This window comes from Protopterus annectens, chromosome 7.part1 (assembly GCF_019279795.1).
Source record: "Protopterus annectens isolate FY-2018-M chromosome 7.part1, PAN1.0, whole genome shotgun sequence".
Classification (NCBI taxonomy): Eukaryota; Metazoa; Chordata; order Ceratodontiformes; family Protopteridae; genus Protopterus; species Protopterus annectens.
Genome location: NC_056740.1, coordinates 336,911,337 through 336,931,154, shown reverse-complemented (window position 1 = coordinate 336,931,154; position 19,818 = coordinate 336,911,337). Strand labels below are relative to the sequence as shown.

General features: G+C 45.7%; 1 protein-coding gene across 4 annotated transcripts in view; it reads right to left on the bottom strand.

The window, feature by feature from the left end:
• The window catches only part of LOC122807756, an 815,279-nt gene that overhangs the window by 464,278 nt on the left and 331,183 nt on the right, over positions 1 to 19,818 (bottom strand). The window contains exon 3 of one of the 4 annotated variants that reach the window (XM_044078759.1): positions 19,374 to 19,455. The exons of the other annotated variants lie outside the window; for them this stretch is intronic. Within the exon in view, the coding sequence (XP_043934694.1) occupies positions 19,374 to 19,455 (82 nt within the window). The remainder of the gene's footprint in view (positions 1 to 19,373; positions 19,456 to 19,818) is intronic. 4 annotated transcript variants of the gene reach the window in all.

The following is a 19,818-nucleotide window of genomic DNA, read 5'->3' as shown; positions in this document are numbered from 1 at the left end:
CCACATCCATAAACCTTATCTTAGGCCTTCCTCTTTTCCTGTTACCTGGTAGCTTCATCCTTAGCATCTTTTTCCCAATATACTCCACATCCCTTCTCAGCACATGTCCAAACCAACATATTCTTGCCTCTCTGGCTTTGTCTCCAAACCTTCCAACCTGGGCTGACCCTCTAATATACTTATTCCTACACTATTACTATTATGAAAGCGTTCAAAATGAACAGCTATAGAGCTTTCTTGTTTTTTATTATTTATATCTCTTACATGCTCTAACAATCTAACCTTAAAGGCCCTTTTAGTTTCTCCAATATACACGGACTTTTTCAAAGAACACAAATAATTCCAAAAATATTTAACCACCTGAGAAATTTAAAAACTAAAACAACCAAATGTAGAAACAAAATAAGAAGTTATGTACCTACCATAACGTTCCATGTTAGTTGTCTTCTCTCGCCTTCTTTCTTGCTTGATGGGTTCGGAGCCGATCCCTCGGCTCCGACTCGGCACTTGCTAAGCTCGAGAGTCACTTTTACCAGCTCGAGGCAGCCCCATATTCCATGATGCAAGGCGGTAAGTACCCAGATCTCGTTTGATGACAAAGGGCAATAGCACCAAGCATAAAATACTTCCCAAAGGAAGAAAGAAAACTTACAGATGGAAGAAGGACCAGGTCTGAATGGTCTTCAGCATAATAATTTCTTATAACAAGGTCTGTCCAGGCCAGGGGGAAGGAGGGAGGGTCGAAGAAAGAAGGCGAGAAGACAACTAACATGGAACGTTATGGTAGGTACATAACTTCTTAATGTTAAGTTGTCAATCTCGCCTTCATTCTTGCTTGATGGGACCACGTCCCTAGCACCTCTATCCTGGGTGGCTCAATGGAACAAACTCTTGAGGACTGTAGAGCCAAAGCTGGCTCTGTCCCTGGAGGCCAAGTCCAATTTGTAATGGGAAACAAAGTGTGAGGAGTGGCCCAAGTGGCCGCTGCACAAATAGTGTCTAAAGGAAGTCTAGCTTGAAAGGCTGTAGAAGTAGCTAAGCTCCTAGTTGAATGTGCTTTAGGTTTTGAGCACAGCTGTTTTCCCCTGAGCAGATAAATTTCAGAGATGACCGAAGAAAGCCATCTGGACAAGGTCACTTTAGAAACAGGAAGGCCTTTTTTATTATCCGCATAGGAAACAAAAAGTTGATCAGATTTTCTAAATTTTTTGTTCTGTCCAAATAATATCTAAGTTGACGGTGGACATCGAGATAATGTAGCTTTTGTTCAGCTCTGTCTGAATAGTTTGGGAAAAATACAGGGAGATCAATGGATTGATTCAAATTGTTCTTTGAAGCGACCTTAGGCAAAAGGTTGGATTAGTTCTCAAAGATACTCTGTCTTTGTGAAAACCAAATAGGGGGGTCGAACCGATAGAGCATGAAGTTCAGACACCCTCCTGGCCGATGTAATAGCCACTAGGAATAAAGTTTTCCAAGAAAGAAATTTCAGGGAACAAGAAACAGCTGGCTCGAAGGGGAAGAATCAAGGATGTCAGCACTAAATTTAGATCCCACTGAGGAGGAGGATTCCTGATTGGAGGCTTTAGTAGGAAAATTCCTTTCAAGAAGGCCCTGCAGAGCCTATGGGACATAATATTATGATCTGCTATCCCGACATGAAAATTGGAAATAGCAGCCAATTGAACTCTGACTGTGGAAGAAGAGGAGCCTGCATGAAAAATCTCTGCTAAGAAGTCCAGGACTGCCTGAACAGGGGCAGTGAAAGGATCAATATTCTTGGCCTTAGCCCAATAAGAGAAACGTTTCCATTTGCTTGTATAAATCCTCCTGGTAGAGGATTTTAACGGTTACTATGATGTCTCTAACTGGGTTAGAGATCAAAGGAAGCCTGGCTAAGGAAGGAAGTGGAGCAACCATGCTGTGAGGTTGAGAGAAGGGATAGACCGTGCAGCTGACCCGATTGGTGAATCAGAAGATCTGGCACTGGGTCCAGATGCCACGGCTGCACCAAAAGATGATGATGGAGGAACGGAACCAAACTTGTCGAGGCCAGTAAGGGGCAATGAGAATCAATTTGGCTCTCAAAACGGTAGCTTTCTGGATAACCTGAGGGATCAGAGGAAATGGAGGGAAGGCATAAAGAAGTCCCTGGGGCCAATCCTGGGTCAGAGCGTCTCTGGGGGGATGGCCTGATAGAGGGAAGAGGCAGAAGAAGTCTGGACATTTGCTGTTTTGGGGAGTAGCAAAAAGATCGCAACATGGACGACCCCATTCCAGAAAAATCTCTTCCGCTATAGATTGCTTGAGAGACCACTCGTGAGGCATGAGAATAGCTCTGCTCAATCTGTCCGCTACAATGTTGGTTTTCCCAGGGATATGCGTTGCTACCAGAAACCGATGAGAGGAGATCGCCCATTGCCATAGTCTGAGCGCTTCTCGACACAAGGGGTAGGACTTGGTTCCGCCCTGTTTGTTGATATACCAAACTACAGACATGTTGTCTGTGTGGACTGCAATTGTCCCTACGGGAAGAAAGTCGCTGAGGGCTTGCAACGTTAAAAGCACTGCTCTCATCTCCAGGACATTTATGTGCAGATGGTACTCGAACGGCTGCCACGTCCCATGAACCATCCTGCCCTGATAATGACCCCCACCCGATCAGGGAGGCATCCGTGGTGACAGTGGCTATCGGGATGGGGTACAAAGTACCTGCCTTGGTGAACCTGAGGAGATGTGATCCACCAAGCAAGATGATCTTTGCAAGTCTGTGTCACCAGAATCTGGTGACGCATTGGAAGTTGTTGGTATGACCACTGTGTGAACAGCATCCACTGAAGAAGGCATGTAGAATCGAGCCAGGAAGAAGAGTAATGGCCGCAGCCATGAGGCCTAATACCTTTAGAACCATTCTGGCCTGTACTTTCTTGTTGGCCAGAATGATCCTGACATGACTCTGAATGTCTGAAACTCTTTGATCTGTAAGGGTAGCTGACATCCGAACAGTGTTTAAGTTTGCACCTATGAAGGTAATAGACTGGCAGGGCGATAAGGATGACTTTTCGAAGGTGATCGAGATGCCCAAATGAGAACAAAGATTTATTGTGTAATCCCTGGCTTGTATAAGCTGATGCCTGGTGGTGGCTGACAGGAGCCAGTCGTCGAGATACGGAAACACCTGGAATCCTTGACGTCTCAGGTGAGCCGTGACCACTGCCATGCATTTGGTGAACACTCTGGGGCTGTAGTGAGACCAAAGGGCAGGGCTCTGAACTGGAAATGACTGGACCCCAGCCGAAAGCGGAGAAATCTCCTGGAGCGTCTGTGAATTTTGATGTGATAGTACGCATCCTGAAGATCTATTGAGCACATCCAGTTGTCCTTCTGTAAGAAGGGCAGAATTGACTGAAGAGTGACCATTCGAATCTTGTCTTCCTCACAGACTTGTTGAGTCTGCTGAGATCCAATATTGGTCTCCAGTCTCCCGTCTTTTGGGGACCAAAAGAACCTTGAGTAGATTCCGGCTCTGAATGGTCTGTTGTAACTGGCTGAATGGCTCTTTTGCAGTAGTTTTGAGACTTCTAACTCTGCAATTTCCCTTAGACCGGTGGTACATCTGGAAGGGAATTTGAGGGAAGGACTTTCCTCGAAAGGAATTATGTAACCCTTGGATATGATCGACTGTACCCATCTGTCTTGAGTGAGGGAATGCCAGGCTTCTGGGTACAGTGATAATCTTCCCCCGACTGCCTCCAAGGAGGGACAGCCGGGCAACATCTCAGGGATGCTGAAAGGGCTTGTCAGAGAGAGGCTCTCTGTTTCCCTGGTTTTGGACCCCTCTGCCTCTAGAGCGGCGTCTGTTGTTGTTACCCCCTCTGCCTCTAGGGGTAAACTGACCACGTGAATCCGGCGTGACTCCTTGGGATTTACGGAACCACATTTTTCCACCTTTCTGTCCTTTGGGGTAAGGTCTAGAAGGGGTGGAAAAACGGACTCCTACAGCAGAAAGAGTCTTGCCGTCCTGCTTGCACCTGGTCAAAGTTTCCTTCACCTGAGGGCCAAACAAAGCTGACCCATCAAAGGGAGAATTTGTGAAGGACGCCTTGAAGGGATCTGCAAAGTCACATAGCCGCATCCAGGCTTGGCGTCTAAGAGCCACACCTGTACCTGCGGCTCTACTCGCTCCATCAGCAGCATATGATATTAGCCGCATGGAGGAGTTTGCAATGGAATTAAGGGTTCCTAGCTGCGAAGCAATCTTTTCTTGAGCTCCTGCAGCTGTAGGATCCTGTACTACTTCACCCAGCTCCTTAAGGATATCCCTCTGGAGTCTGGTGAAGTGACATAGGTAATTCAGCGAACGCATAGCAAAGGTCGCTGAGGAAAACATCCGCCACTGCATACCTATCCATGGTCCTAGAGTCCTTATTAGGAGGATGGACGGGTACGGAAGGATCTGCAAGTTCCTTCTTGGTGGCAGTAGCCACCACCATAGCATCAGCAGGGACACCCTTAGTGAGGAATTGCTTGTCACACGGGGCAGTGATAAATTTTGAAGGCCTCCTAGGGACTGGCTCTACAGAGTCAGGAGCTGCCCACGCCTCTCGGGCAGTAAACTGCATAAGGGGTCGAAGGCGGAGACACCCAGGAGGTGGAGGGCCGAGATCCAAACGCCTCTAGGTATACTGACTCATCCTCAGAGGGATTGTTGGTGGGCCAGTTTCCCCTCTGTTTAAGGAGTTCTAGGATGTCTGAGAAGGAGACATCCTCAGAGGGGGATCTAGGGGATCCCTCTGACTCATCAAAGTCAGTATCTGAAGTGACAGACTCGGGGGAGTCTACATGTTTCCTCTTACAAGTCCTCTTCCTAGGAGGATCTCCCGAAACATCAGGAGAATCCTCGGAAGAGGGGGAAATTCCCAATGGGGAAACCTGAGGCGGAGGATCTCTGGGTCCTGTAGCAAGAGAAGTGGCAGAGATGTCAACAGGCACTATAGAGGGAGGAGCTAAGGGAACAGACTGCTGACTGATACCAGTGGCCAGCACACTCTTCATCACCTCGAATGCTCCCCTCCCAGGCAGGTCCGAGAGAACCCGTTCCGAAGAACTAGGAACTCCAGGGACCACCGACAGGGAAGTCTCCGAGGCAGATGTCAGAGCCGAGCTCACCAAGGCCGAGGCTCCAAGGGGAAGAGCGGGTTCGGACAAGGGTCCGATGCCACTCACCCCCTCGGAGGAGACCATGGAAGCCCGACCACGAATCCCTCTAAGGAAGGTCTCAAGAGGAGATAAGAGTAGAGGCTGAAGGAACAGAAGGGGTATCTGTCCTCCAGCCGTAGCAGTAACCATTCGAAGACTCCAACTCCAATCTCTGGGGTAGAGTTGAAGGAGGAACTGTAACGGGTGTGGACCAACAGTCGCCTGTTGAGACGGACTATGTAACATTTGGGCCAGTGCCTGTGACTTAAGTAATCTGCTGACCACTCTCTCTAAGTCATGGTCTGAAAGTCTGGATGACCTTGAAGATCGGCTCCGATGGCTCCGTTCGAGAGGAGAGGTGAAGCCGAGCCGAAAGTATCGCCCCCAAGGAAGGAGACCTCGACCTCTTCCTGGAACGACCCATCGGAACCGATGAAACTATAGACCCTGTCGGAGCCGACAACTTATCGGAGCCGACAGGAAGCCTCGATGCATCGGCTCCAGCCGGAGCCGATACAGCCACAAAGTAACGGTGTCGGAGCCGATCGGAGCCGACACCGATGCCTGTGCCACATGGTGGTCGGAACCGATCGGAGCCAACCAAAGTGGTCGATGCAGAATCGGCACCGATAGCCATCGGTGCGAAGGCTTAGTTAGCCAGAATCGGCTCCAGCCGAGCGATCTCGACTCAGAACGAGTCGGAGCCGAGGCCGCAGGCTTTGACACAGAAGCCTGGGCCTTGGAAGATTTGGCAGATTTGGATGGAGCCGACTTAGCCGGAGAGCCCTCCGGCTTAAGAAGGCCCCTAAGTATCAGTTTGTTTCTTCTTTCCTGCAGGACTCTCTGGCTGAAAGAATGACAAATAGCACAGGAGTCCTGCAGGTGAAGAGGCCCCAGGCAATAAAGGCAAGAAGTGTGACCGTCTGTCAGAGACATCTTCTGACAGCACGAGTCACACTTCTTAAAGCCTGAGACCCTCTCCTTTGACATGGTGTTCCACAACACACACACACACCAGTCAAAGAATTAAATTAAATAAAATACCAAAAAGGTATTACTAGAAAAACACACACACACACCCTAACAGGGGGATGGGATGGGTAAAGTTTGACTAAAAAAATTAGTAGAGACAGGAATTTTCTGTCAGAAAATCTTTATAATTAACTTAAAACTAAAAATTAAAGGGTTTTAGCAAAAAGGGCTAAAATATCAAAGTAGTGAATCACTTACCAGGAGCTGGTAAAGGAGGACCTCATAAGCGGCAAACGAGATCTGGGTACTTACCGCCTTGCATCATGGGATATGGGGCTGCCTCGAGCTGGTAAAAGTGACTCTCGAGCTTAGCAAGTGCCGAGTCGGAGCCGAGGGATCGGCTCCGAACCCATCAAGCAAGAATGAAGGCGAGATTGACAACTTAACATTATATAGTTTCGACCGATCACATTCAGTGCAAATCTTAACATCTTTAACTCTGCCACATCCAGCTCAAACTCCTGCCTTTTTGTCAATGCCACTGTCTCCAACCCATATAACATAGCTGGTCTCACTACCCTCTTGTAGACCTTCCCTTTCACTCTTACAGGTACTCGTCTGTCACAAATCACTCCTGACACTCTTCTCCATCCACTCCATCCTGCCTGTACTCTCTTCTTCACCTCTCTTCCACACTCACCGTTACTCTGAACTATTAATCCCAAGTATTTAAACTCATCCACCTTTGCCACCTCTACTCCTTGCATCATCACCATTCCTCTATCCCCACTCTCATTCACACACATATATTCTGTCTTAGTCCTGCTGACCTTCATTCATCGTCTCTCTAGAGCATATCTCCATCTCTCCAGGGTCTCCTCCACCTGTTCCCTACTCTCACTACAGATCACAATGTCATCTACAAACATCATAGTCTATGGGGACTCCTGTCTGATCTCATCTGTCAATCTGTCCACCACCACTGCAAATAAGAAAGGGCTCAGAGCTGATCCTTATGTAACCCCACCTCAACCTTAAACGCATCCGTCACTCCCACCGCAGACCTCACCGCTGTCACACTACCCTCGTACATATCCTGTACCACTCTTACATACTTCTCTGACACTCCTGACTTCCTCATACAATACCATAACTCCTCTCTAGGCACCCTGTCATATGCTTTCTCCATGTCTACAAAAACACAATGCAACTCCTTCTGACATTCTCTGTACTTCTCTATCAACACTCTCAGAGCAAACATCGCATCTGTAGTGCTCTTTCCCGGCATGAAACCATACTGCTGTTCACTAATCATCACATCCTTTCTTAACCTAGCTTCAACTACTCTTTCCCATAACTTCATGCTGTGACTGATCAATGTAATCCCTCTGTAGTTACTACAGCTCTGCACATCACCCTTATTCTTAAAAATCGGTACCAAAACACTTTTTCTCCATTCCTCAGGCATCCTCTCACTTTCCAAGATTTCATTAAACAATCTGGTTAAAAACTCCACTGCCATTTCACCTAAACACCTCCATGCTTCCACAGGTATGTCATCTGGGCCAACAGCCTTTCCATTCTTTATTCTCTTCATAGCTATCCTTACTTCCTCCTTGCTAATCCATTGTACTTCATGATTCACTATCCCTACATCATCCAACCTTCTCTCCCTCTCATTCTCTTCATTCATCAACCCCTCAAAGTACTCTGTCCATCTCCTCAACACACTCTCCTCACTTGTGAGTATGTTTCCCTCATTATCCTTTATCACCTTTACCTGCTGCACATCTTTCCTAGCTCGGTCCCTCTGTCTAGCCAATCAGTACAGGTCCTTTTCTCCCTCCTTAGTGTCCAACCTTTCATACAACTCTTAATATGCCTTATCCTTAGCCTTTGCCACCTCTCTCTTTGCCATGCACCTCATCTCCTTATACTCCTGTCTACTTTCGTCATCTCTCTGACAATCCCACTTCTTCTTTGCCAACCTCTTTGCCTGTATACTCTTCTGTACTTCCTCATTCCACCACCATGTCTCCTTGTCGTCCTTCCTCTGTCCCGATGTGATACCAAGCACCTTTCTAGCCGTCTCCCTTACTAGCTCTGCTGTAGTTACCCAGCTATTTGGTAACTCTTCACTGCCACCCAGTGCCTGTCTTAACTCATCCCTGAACTCCACCTCACAATTACCCTTTTTCAATTTCCACCATTTGAACCTTGGTGCTGCCCTCACATTCCTCCTCCTCTTCTTGATCACCAACGTCATCCTACAAACCGCCATCCTATGCTGCCTAACTACACTTTCTCCGGCCACCACTTTACAGTCTCCAATCTCCTTCAAACTCGCCCTCCTACATAAGATATAATCCACCTGTGTGCATCTTCCTCCACTCCTGTATGTCACCCTATGCTCCTCCTTCTTGTTAAAATACGTATTCACCACAGCCATATCCATCCTTTTCGCAAAATCCACTACCATCTGACCTTCTGCATTCCTTTGTTTAACACCATACCTACCGATCACTTCCTCATCCCCACTGTTCCCTTCACCAACATGCCCATTTAAATCTGCTGCAATCACCACTCTCTCACCCTTGGGTACAGTCATCACCAGTTCATCCAATTCACTCCAAAATTTTTCTTTCTCATCCATTGCACACCCAACTTGTGGAGCATATGCACTAACAACATTAATCATTACACCATCAATTTCCAGCTTCATAAACATCACTCTATCCGACACCCTTTTCACCTCTAAAACACTCTTCGCATACTGTTCCTTCAGAATAACTCCTACGCCATTTCTCCTCCCATCCACACCATGATAAAACAATTTGAACCCACCTCCGATACACCTAGCCTTACTTCCATTCCATCTGGTCTCATGCACACACAATATACCAACCTTCCTTCTGTCCATCATATCAGCTAGCTCTTTCCCTATACCAGTCATACTGCCAACATTCAAAGTTCCGACCCTCACTACCACAGTCTTAGCCTTTCTCCTCTCTTCCTGCCTTCGGCCATGCCTTCTGCCTCTTCTCCTCCTTCGGCCAACAGTAGCCCAATTTCCACCAGCACCCTGTTGGCTAACAGTACTGGTGGCGGTCATTGTTAACCCGGGCCTCGACCGATCCGGTATGGAAATATTAACTGGTGACTGCATGAAAAGATTTGGCGAAGTTTTACGCCAGATGCCCTTCCTGACGCAACCCTCCCCATTTATCCAGGCTTGGGACCAGCACAAAGAAATGCACTGGCTTGTGCATCCCCAGTGGATGGGTTTTCTTTTCGTAAATCTCCAATATTATTACATAACCTGGATACCCTTAACATCTCACCATAAGGTAATGCTTCTAGAGTATGTACAGGATGACAACTATCGCTATGTACAAAACGTGTTCCTTGATCAAATTTTCTATGGACTTTAGTGTGTAAAGTAGTCCCATCTATTATACTTAATTCTACATTTAAAAAAGGAATACTTCTTCCTATTGTAAGTCCATCAAATTTTAAATGAAATCTATTGGAATGCAAAGATTGAACAAATTGTTCAACTAAGTCATCCCCCCCCCCTGTACAATAAAAATCAAATTGTCTATATAACGAAAATTGTAGTTATACTTTGCCAGGCAAGGTGGTGCAGAGAAAATAATCCCCCATCTGCTTCTATAGGTAAGTATTTGGGCTGCTCTTCAGGAGCGCTGATATGGTTGTCTAGAGAAGGAATCTCTGGAGCCCTGATTAGGTGGACCGCCTCTGCCTCTGAAGATGCGTCTTCCCATTGAGTTCCCCTCTCTGTCCCGGGGGGGGAAACTCACCAAGTGCGTTACGGAAAAGACCCCAGGATTTCTTGTACCATATTTTTCCACTCTTCTGATTCCTGGAATAGGATTGTTAGGAAGTGGAAAAACATATGCCTACCGCAGACAAGGTGTTACCACCCTTTTCACACATGGCTAGAGTGTCTTTTACCTTAGGGCCGAAAAGAGAAGAGCCCTCTACAGGAGCATTCAGGAAGGAGGACTTAAAAGGATCCACAAAAATCACATAAGCGCATCCAGGAGTGACATCTCATAACACTGCCTGCATCTGCTTCTCTAGCCGCCCCCCCTCGGTAGAATGAGAAATCAACTGCATGAAGGAGTTAGAGATGGATTCCAGGGTGGCAAGCTGTGAGGCAACTTTGTCATGTACCCCATCAGCAACTTCTCCTAAAAGGGTTTCTGAGAGTTCGGAGATGAGGTCTCTCTGAAGCCAGGTGAAGTGTACCAGATAGTTCAGGGACCGAATGGCGAAGGTCGCTGAAGAGTACACCCACTTCCCAAGGCTGTCTATCACCCTAGACTCCCTGTTAGGGGGTTGGAGAGTAGAGCTCTCCTCTGCTAGAGCTTTCTTAGTGGCTGCCGCCACAACCATAGCATCTACTGGCAAACCCTTGGACCAATGTGGACTATCCTCTGCAGGGGAAAGAATTTTGTCTGGTCTCCAGAGGATAGGTTCAATGGTATCTGGATTCTTCCAGGCATGCTGCACTATGAGCTGAACCAGGTCACCTGCAGGCAGGGTCACCCAGGAAATAGAGGGCCAGGCATGAAAAGCATGCAAGAATACAGACTCCTCCGAGGAAGGGGTGGTGGACTTCCAGTCCCCCCGCTGCTTCAGGATCTCCAGTATGTCTCCAAAGGAGATGTCGTCACTAAGCGACCTTGGGGACCCTTGCCCTTCATCATAATCTGTATCTTCGGTGAGGGATTCTTCAAGGGAATCCACATGCTTCCTCTTGCATGACCTCTTGTGAGGTACCTCCTCAGCAGGGGCATCTGAGGAGGACTCTGCAGAGTGGGTACCTTTTGGAAGGATATGTTGAGGTTCCTGTGCCCGGTGTCCTTCAGTAGTGGGCTTTGTCAACTGTGTTTCAGAGGAAAGGTATATGTGGGTCTCCAGTGCCGATGGTACCAGCTGGGAGTCTGCCAAGGCAACCGCCCTCTTCATCACCTGGAAAGCAGGTCCGCCTGAAGAGGGATGGGTGCCCGGAACCGAGAAAGACAACCTCGGGACTGGGGTCACCACCCCCCTGCTCCAATAAACCCACTCCCAGGGAAGGAACCACGGGATGACCCGGTTCCACCAAAGCAACCAGAACCATAGTAGATGGCACTGTGGAAAAAACAGGCACCGTACTAGGGATCATGGTGCTGAAGGACTAGCGTCGATCCCGAGGATGGACCGGCTCCAAGTGAGTCGAGGGCCAAAGGTAAGACTCTGGCACCATGGTGCAGTGCAGTAGGGCTAACAGGATAGGATCTGCTGCAGTTATGTACATAAAGCAGAGACTGCCACTCAGAAGCACGTAAGGTTTACCAATGGAGCCAAAGAAGCTGGAACCGGAGTCAGCGTCGATGTCGAAGGCTCTGATACCTCCAGGGAGGTCAAAGGAGGAAAGTATGTAGGAGTCCATGGAGAAAAATCCTAGGCTCTGGGTGGGAGAAAGGATTAGGAAGGAGTTGGAAATCCTCTGGCTGCCAAGAGTTGATCCACAAGCCTCACTATGTCTAGTTCCAAAAGGCTCCTGGAGGAGTGGGTGGATATCGCCGACAGGGAGTCAGGACACTCTAGGAAAGGGCTACATTGCTGACCAAGAAACGGATCCACCGAAGGGGAATATTGGGTCTGGGGAGTTATTTCACCTTTCAGCACCGAGGCCGAAGGACCAGCATGATGTACAGGTAAGGGGGAAGTGACCGGTGTTGGAATGACTATTGTTGGTGCCGAAAGGGAAGTTAGTAATGTTGTCACAGTCGGTGTTGAAGTCACAATTTTTGGCACAGGTGCAGAGGGCGGCACCGTAGGTTTCTGCTGAGATGTCGGAACTGAAACTGGCACCATAGAGGAGGTTTGGAGCTCTGGTGCTGAGGATGTCGGTGCCAGTTTAGAAATTTTTGCCTTCAGTCCGAAGATTTCGGCTCACTAGTATGAGGAGAAGAGGGTAAAGATTTGCTTCTCTTTTTGTGTTCTCTCTTTGGAGGGGGTGAAACATCCGCCTCAGAAACAGCCTCCACAAACTGGGATTTAAGAAGGCCTTTGAACATCGGCTTGTTTTTTCAATCGGCCAATGTGCGGGAGCTGAAGGCTTGACAAAAATCACACAGGGGTTTTACCGAAAGGTGAGGTAGTCCGAGACAATAAACACAGGATGTATGGCTATCAACGTTAGGCATTTTCCTGTCACATTTTCCACAGCACTTAAACCTAGTGATGCTCTTTTTCTCAGACATGGCACACAAAATGAAATATGCAATTTAGTCACAAAAATTTAAATGCAGGAAGACACTCAATCACACAGGAAGAAGACAGAAAAGTACAGTTTTGTACCTACCATAAATGTAGATGTTCGAGGATCCACATTGCTGCAGTCCTAACTATTGGGTAGTCCGCTGTCCAGTCGGCCCGAATACCAAAGTATATGGCTGACGTCGGTCAGGGCGCATTAGACTGACGTCAGTACGTCAGGGTACTAATGCGCATGACCGACGTCATATCCTCAGTCTTTTCTTGCCCCAGATGTCAGAAGACCCTAAAAGATAAGGCCAAAACCAAAACTCCCAACAAACCTGCACCAAAATATATATACAAAATATACAAAATTAGCAGAATATAACCTCACCTACACAACCACCCCTAAACACAGAGGGAAGGAGGGAGGGTAAATTGGACTGCAGCAATGTGGATCCTCGAACATCTACATTTATGGTAGGTACAAAACTGTACTATGTTCTTCATTCCACATTGCTGCAGTCCTAACTATTGGGTAGAATCCCAAAGCAGAGGTAAGGGAGGCTGGCAAATCATAAGGAAGCAGGAACTGACAACATGCCTTGCAAAATAGCTGTGGCAAAACCAGCCCTAGACTTAGAGTAGAGAGGAAGGTGATAATGCTTAGAGAAAGTATGCACTGAACTCCAAGTAGCTGCCTCCAAAATATCCTTAGTTGCCACCCCTCAGAAATGCTGTTGAAGTGGCAGTAGCCCTAGTGGAATGAGGCCTAATCCCAGCTGGAATCTCCTTGCCATGATGGGAATAACAAAATGTAATGCAACACCCAATCCATCTAGAAATAGTTTGTTTTGACACAGGTTTGCCCTGAGAACTCAAAGCAAAAGAAACAAACAACTGCTGAGACTGCCTAAAATCCTTAGTCCTGCTCAAATAATAACGCAATTGCCTGTGTACATCTAAAGTGTGCAAAATCTTTTCCCCTTTATTTTGGGGATCTGCATAAAAAGTAGGCAAATGAATAGTTTGGTTTAAAGCCACACTAGAAACCACCTTAGGCATAAAGGAAGGATTAGTACGTAAAGATACCCTATCCTTATGAAAAATCAAAAAAGGCTCCACTGCCATAAGGGCCTGCAACTCAGAAACCCTTCTTGCAGAAGTAATGGCCAACAAAAAAGCAGTCTTCCATGACAAGTATTTCAAGTCAGCAGTAGCGAGGCTCAAAGGTTGTAGAGTAAGTTTCTCCAACACAAAATTGAGATCCCAAGCAGGAGTAGGAGCTCTACGTGGGGGTCTTATATTCTTTGCCCCTCTAAGAAATTGCTTGAAGGATGCGAAAACAATGGTGGGTCACAATCATAGTGAGCTGAAATTGCTGCAGCATGAATCTTAATGGAAGAGAAAGACAAACCTTTGTCCAATAACTCAGTAAGATATTGAAGAGCCACACTCAGATTTGGCTCCGAAATCTCCAAATTGTTTGCTGCACTCCAAAATAAAAATCTCTTCCATTTTTCTGCGTACACTTTCCTTGTACTAGGTCTCCTGGCTTCCATAATCACATTTAAAACTTGTTGAGGAAGTTGAGACCTGCTGTCTTTCAAAATAGAATATGCCAGGCTGTTAGATGAAGAGAGTGAAGCTTGACATTGAGCAGGTGACCGTCTCTCTGAGACAACAGGTGTGGAATCAAGGGTAAAGGCCATGGAGGCTTCTTTACCAGACTCCTCAGTAATGGGTACCAGTGCTGCCGAGGCCAATCTGGAGCTATTAAAATCATCCTTGGCTTGTCTTGTCTGATCTTTAGGAGCACCTTTGGAAGAAGAGGCAGAGGTGGAAACGCATACACATGTAGATTTTTCCAACTGAAAGAAAGAGCATCCACTTTCCAAGCTGTGTGATGAAACCTCTTTGTGCAAAACTGTGGCAGCTGGTGGTTTAGTGGAGAAGCGAACAGATCTATGTCTGGAGTTCCCCAGGACACTGTCAACGTTTGAAATACATGAAGATCCAGTTTCCACTCGTGGGGATCCATGATTTGTCTGCTTAACACATCTGCTAAGGAGTTCTGTGCTCCCGGCAGAAACCTTGCCTGAAGAGTTAGTTGCAAGCTGAGCGCAGTCTCCCATAAAATCATTGCTTGCCTGCACAATGGGTAAGAATGTGTTCCCCTTGTTTGTTGATGTACCACATGACAGTTGTGTTGTCTGTTAGAATCAACACCTGCCCTGAAAGAAGTAACTCCTTGAAAGCCATTAATGCAAACTGGACTGCTAACATCTCCTTCATGTTGATATGTAGATGCTGTAGTCTGGCAGGCCACTTGTCTTGTATCCACTTTCCATTTAGATGAGCTCCCCAAGCAATGTCTGAGGCATCTGTCGTTAGAATCTGACTCGCCTCTGGCCGGGTCACAGAGAGTCCCTTGTTTAGGTGACATTCCTGAGCCCACCACAAAAATTCCTTTTGAATGCAAGGTATTATTTGAATGACAGTGTCCAAATCCTGGCAGTGCTGTGTCCATACATTTTTGAGATACCATTGTAGCTTCCTCATATGCAGTTTGGCATTGGGAAGCACCAGAATACAAGATGCCATGAACCCTAAAGCTTGAAGGACTGTCCTTGCAGTCAGCCCGGACTGAAGAAATAGTTGATGGAAGTAACTGGAAAGATTCTTTTGTTTGTCCGGGGTTATAAAGGCCATCTGGGCTGCTGTATTCAGTCTCACACCCAGAAAGCACATGTCTTGAGAGGGTACTAGACTGGACTTTATTTCGTTCACAGAATACCCTAGGCATCTTAGCACTGCTATGACATATTCCAAATGCTGTAGAAGGTCTTCCTTTTCTTGAGCCAGAATCAGGCAATCGTCCAAGTAAGGATAGATTTGAATTCCTTTTAGCCTGAAGAAAGCTATCACTGGAGCCAGAACCTTTGTGAATACTCTGGGCGCAGTAGATAAGCCAAAGGGCAATGCAGAGAACTGATAATGAGAATTTCCAGCTCGAAAACGCAGATACTTTCTGCAACTTAGTCTTATAGGCACATGAAGGTAAGCTTCCTTGAGATCTAAAGTTACCATCCAGTGATCTTTGCCCAGCAGAGGTAAAAGTTGTTGTAACGTCAACATTTTGAACTTGGGAATGTCCAGATAAGTGTTGAGGATAGATAAATCCAAAATTGGTCTCCACGTGTTCCCCTTCTTGGTACTAGGAACAGGCGAGAATAAAATCCTAGGCCCCTTTCTGGCACAGGAACTGGCTGAATGGCCCCTATTTGGAGTAACAGAGAAATTTGCTTGTGAGCCTCTTGTCTTTGTAGAGGAGGAATGTCTGGCATGCCTTTGAAAGGAGGCAAGGTATGGAAATAAAACCTGTAACCGTGGTGAATGATATCCAGAACCCATCTGTCTTGGGTAATTAAATCCCAATTTTCTTTGAAAAGAGACAGTCTTCCTCCCAACGGTGCTGCCAGGCGAGAATGAACTGGCAGCTGAAAAGGCAGGTCATTGGGTCTGCTTACGAAAGGACTGACCCCTGCCTTCACCAGAAGTCTGAGCAGGGGAACTCGCTGTCCTAGGCCTAAAAGAACCCTGAGCTCTGCCCCTACCACGTCTAGACCTACCCCTAGACTGGGAATCATAAGCAGGATAAGTCCATCCCTTAGCAGGCCAATTTCTACTAAACTTCGGAGGCTGCACCTGCAAAAAATCTTCAACAGTTTGCATAGACTTAGCCTTGTCCTCCATTTTCTTCAAAACTGCTTCTACAGGCGAACCAAACAACACATCAGACTGCAAAGGAGCATCCAAAATCCGTGTCTTAACATGCTCAGCTAAATTCTGATCTCTCAACCAGGCGTGCCTACGAAGAACAGAACCAGTGGCAGCCACCCTGGAGGAGGCCTGCACAGCATCAAAACCACATTGCAAGGAATGTTTACCCACCTGTTCAGACACATGAACTAAATCCTGCAACTCTTTACACTCAATACCTTCCGCCAAAGCATCCACCTTAGATTTCAACTGTGAAAGAAGATAATTCTGATATTTCAACATGTGAAACTGACAATTCAACGCCCTCATGGCTAAAGTGGAAGAAGTATACACTTTCTTGCCCCATCTATCCAAAGCCCTTGCCTCTTTATCAGGAGGGACAGGATTTTTAACAACTGAGGCCTTCACACCTTTGGGCCCCTGAGAGACAGTTTCGGGTCTGCCCTAGGACTCTTAAAAGATACTTATGAGCTTCAGGCACCCTATAATACCTATCCGGTTTAACTGGGGCAGGAGGCAAAGAATCAGGATTCAGGGAAGCCTCTGCAAAAACATCTTCCACCACATTCAAAACAGGAGGTATAGCTAAAGGCCTATGCTGGGGTAAAACAAGAATTCCCTAAGCCTTTTCCTGGAATCAGAGAAATCTTGACCTTCCCATTTAAAATGCTCCCTCATGGAATGCAGAGTCTCTGAAAAGAAAAATCCTCAGGAGGAGAAGCTGAAGGAGTAGAATCATCCACATCAGAATCAGAATAAGGAGGGAACTCCTGCAAGTCTTCAGCTGAAGACTCAGAAGCCTCCGAGCATTGCTCAAAACTCTCAAACTCAGGTTCCACCCTAGGCCTCTTATCAGGAGGGGGCATAGAACCCCTTATCATAGTAATCAAATCCTCTGCCATTTTAAGCATATGTTTCTTAGGCAAAGACCCTGAAGCACTAGGAGAAACCCCCACTGAAGCAAAACTTGGCCTGCCCCTCAAAGAAGCCTTGGAAACAGAAGGGAGGCTCTAACCACCTTAGGAAGAGAGGGAAGAACAGCCACCTGAGAAGGCCCCTCAGCCTGGCCTACTTCCTGAGAGGAAACATCCTGTAACAGTAAAGTCTCTCCCTGAGACTCCAAAGACAGACCTGGCAAAACCTCCGGCTCCACTGAGTTCTAAAGAACCGGCGTCTGGGACTGTCGGTTCTTCCACTCTAGGCTTTGCTGTTTTGTCCTTGCGTTTTTAGCGAAGCCGCCGGAGCATCCGACGGCATTTTATAGTTACAACGCTTCCCAAACACTAACCTGGCACAGTCTAACCTTCTCTTAATAGTGCGTTTGTTAAATCTAGCACAAGAGCGGCATCCAACAACGTCGTGCTCAGGCCCTAAACAAGGTATACACAAAGTATGGTAATCCCTATGAGGTATCTGTTTCCCACAAGAAATACAGTTATTCACTTTTTCTGACATCCGGTTAAATACTGAGGCAAGAAAAACCAAAATATTCCCAACGGGTACTTAGCCAACTTTGATTCGGTCTGAAACTCTGGCTTCAGAAACTTTCAGAACGCCAACCTGCACTCGCAAAATTGCTTCTGCATCGGACCATGCGGCAAAAAAGACTGAGGATATGACGTTGGTCATGCGCATTAGTACCCTGACGTACTGACGTCAGTCTAATGCGCCCTGACCGACGTCAGCCATATACTTTGGTATTCGGGCCGACTGGACAGCGGACTACCCAATAGTTAGGACTGCAGCAATGTGGAATGAAGAACATCTATTTTTTTTTTTTATACAGCAAAACAGGAAAGAAAAAAGGGAGAAAATAATAATGATGGTATTGGGAATTACCTCAGAGGTAAGGGAAGGCCTGTACCAGCAATGGTACAAAGAGTACCAAACTTGATAAAAGGGAAGGAAAGAGAGAGAGGGACACTCACAAAAATAGCAAAGTGTACGTGATTAACAAAAGGCAATTAGTAATAAGAGATAAAGAACTCTAATAGAAAAATATGAACACATTTCAACTGACTTAGCTGAGAGCTGGCCTGACACGTCTTTATTCAGTACATGGCAAACAATATCTGAGGTAATATACAGAAGGGCAATATGGGTTAAGACTTAGCTTGAGAGTTTTTTGGCTGGCGCGAGCTTGTTATAATGGCTGACTCTGTTCCGAGGACGGAACCGACACCCATTAGTAAGGAATAAATGAAGATTAACCACATCAGATATAGATTTTATACATCATAGTAAACACGGTAACTATTAAGTTTGTAATATTTTGTAAATGACTTACATTATCTCAGCAAACCTCAACTTACACACATATTGTCAGCAGCATTTTGTTCACCCAGCTAGGAGCTTTCATATGAGACTAAGCAATTTTATTTCTGTTGCCTGGCTGCCAAAATATTTAGAAAAACAAGGAATTTATGACAATATAAATAAATATTACATGAATAACAATTAATTTATCTTAATTTGCACTAGAGAGAGGTTTGCCACTGTGTAAACTTTAAGTTGAAATAGTTTAATATTGTATCTGTACATGATTTTAGAATTATTAATGCAAATATGAATAAGTGATATTTGACACCTAGAGGCATCAGTATGATGTAACTGCAGAAACTCTTGGAGGCATCACCCAGCTGTAATGAGTCAAGTATCTAACTAAATGCAATGTGTAAAAACATGAAAAAATGTAATCCAAAGCCAAAACAAGATTTGTGAAAAATTGACCAAGGACTGTTTTTCTTATAATGGGCATGAAATGAACATTTTGTCTATTTCTAGACATGCGACTGAATAAGAACAAGCTGATACATCATAATTTTATTTGCCTGGTCACAGAAAGAGCACATGACAAGAACATATGGGACACTCCTTGATATATTAATCACAAACTAGACTAGGTTTATGCTTGTAAAATAATGCATTGCATTCTTGCTTTTAGTTGAGATTGTGTCATCATGTCTCCTGTATAAAAGCTACATAGCTAGAATAGTATACAAAAATGCCTTATGACAATAAATATGCATCTTCATTTGAAAATATCAGGCTTTATTCCTTTGATTTCTGGCAACAGGCATGGATAAACCCAAGCATACTATGAGCCAAACAATGTGATCTGAAAGATACAAAATGTAAGACTTTACTTCCTCCTTCTCAGGCGTTCTATCTCCAGTCGTTTTTCCCGCCTTCTTAGCATGTCACGTATTGCTTCTTTTTCCTCTTCATCTGGATGAACAATAGATGTACACAAAACACTCCAAGCAACAATTACAGTGAGTTGCATATGTCATACAGTAATGTAACACTGGTACACAATGTTAAATATGCTACATAACATAGTGCTTGCTGTCATGAAAATGCAATTATGATCTACAAATATCATTCTAAATGGGAGTAATAATGAAATACAGAATGAAAGTGAACATACACATTAAACATGCAAGACTTGATTATTTTAGTTCACATCCTACAATTTATATAATTGGTGAAATAATCATGCAACATTACAACTAAAACTCAAATATAGCAATAACCCACAACTGGGTGTGGGTATCACATGATTTACCCATGGCTGGTGCAGTCTGATCA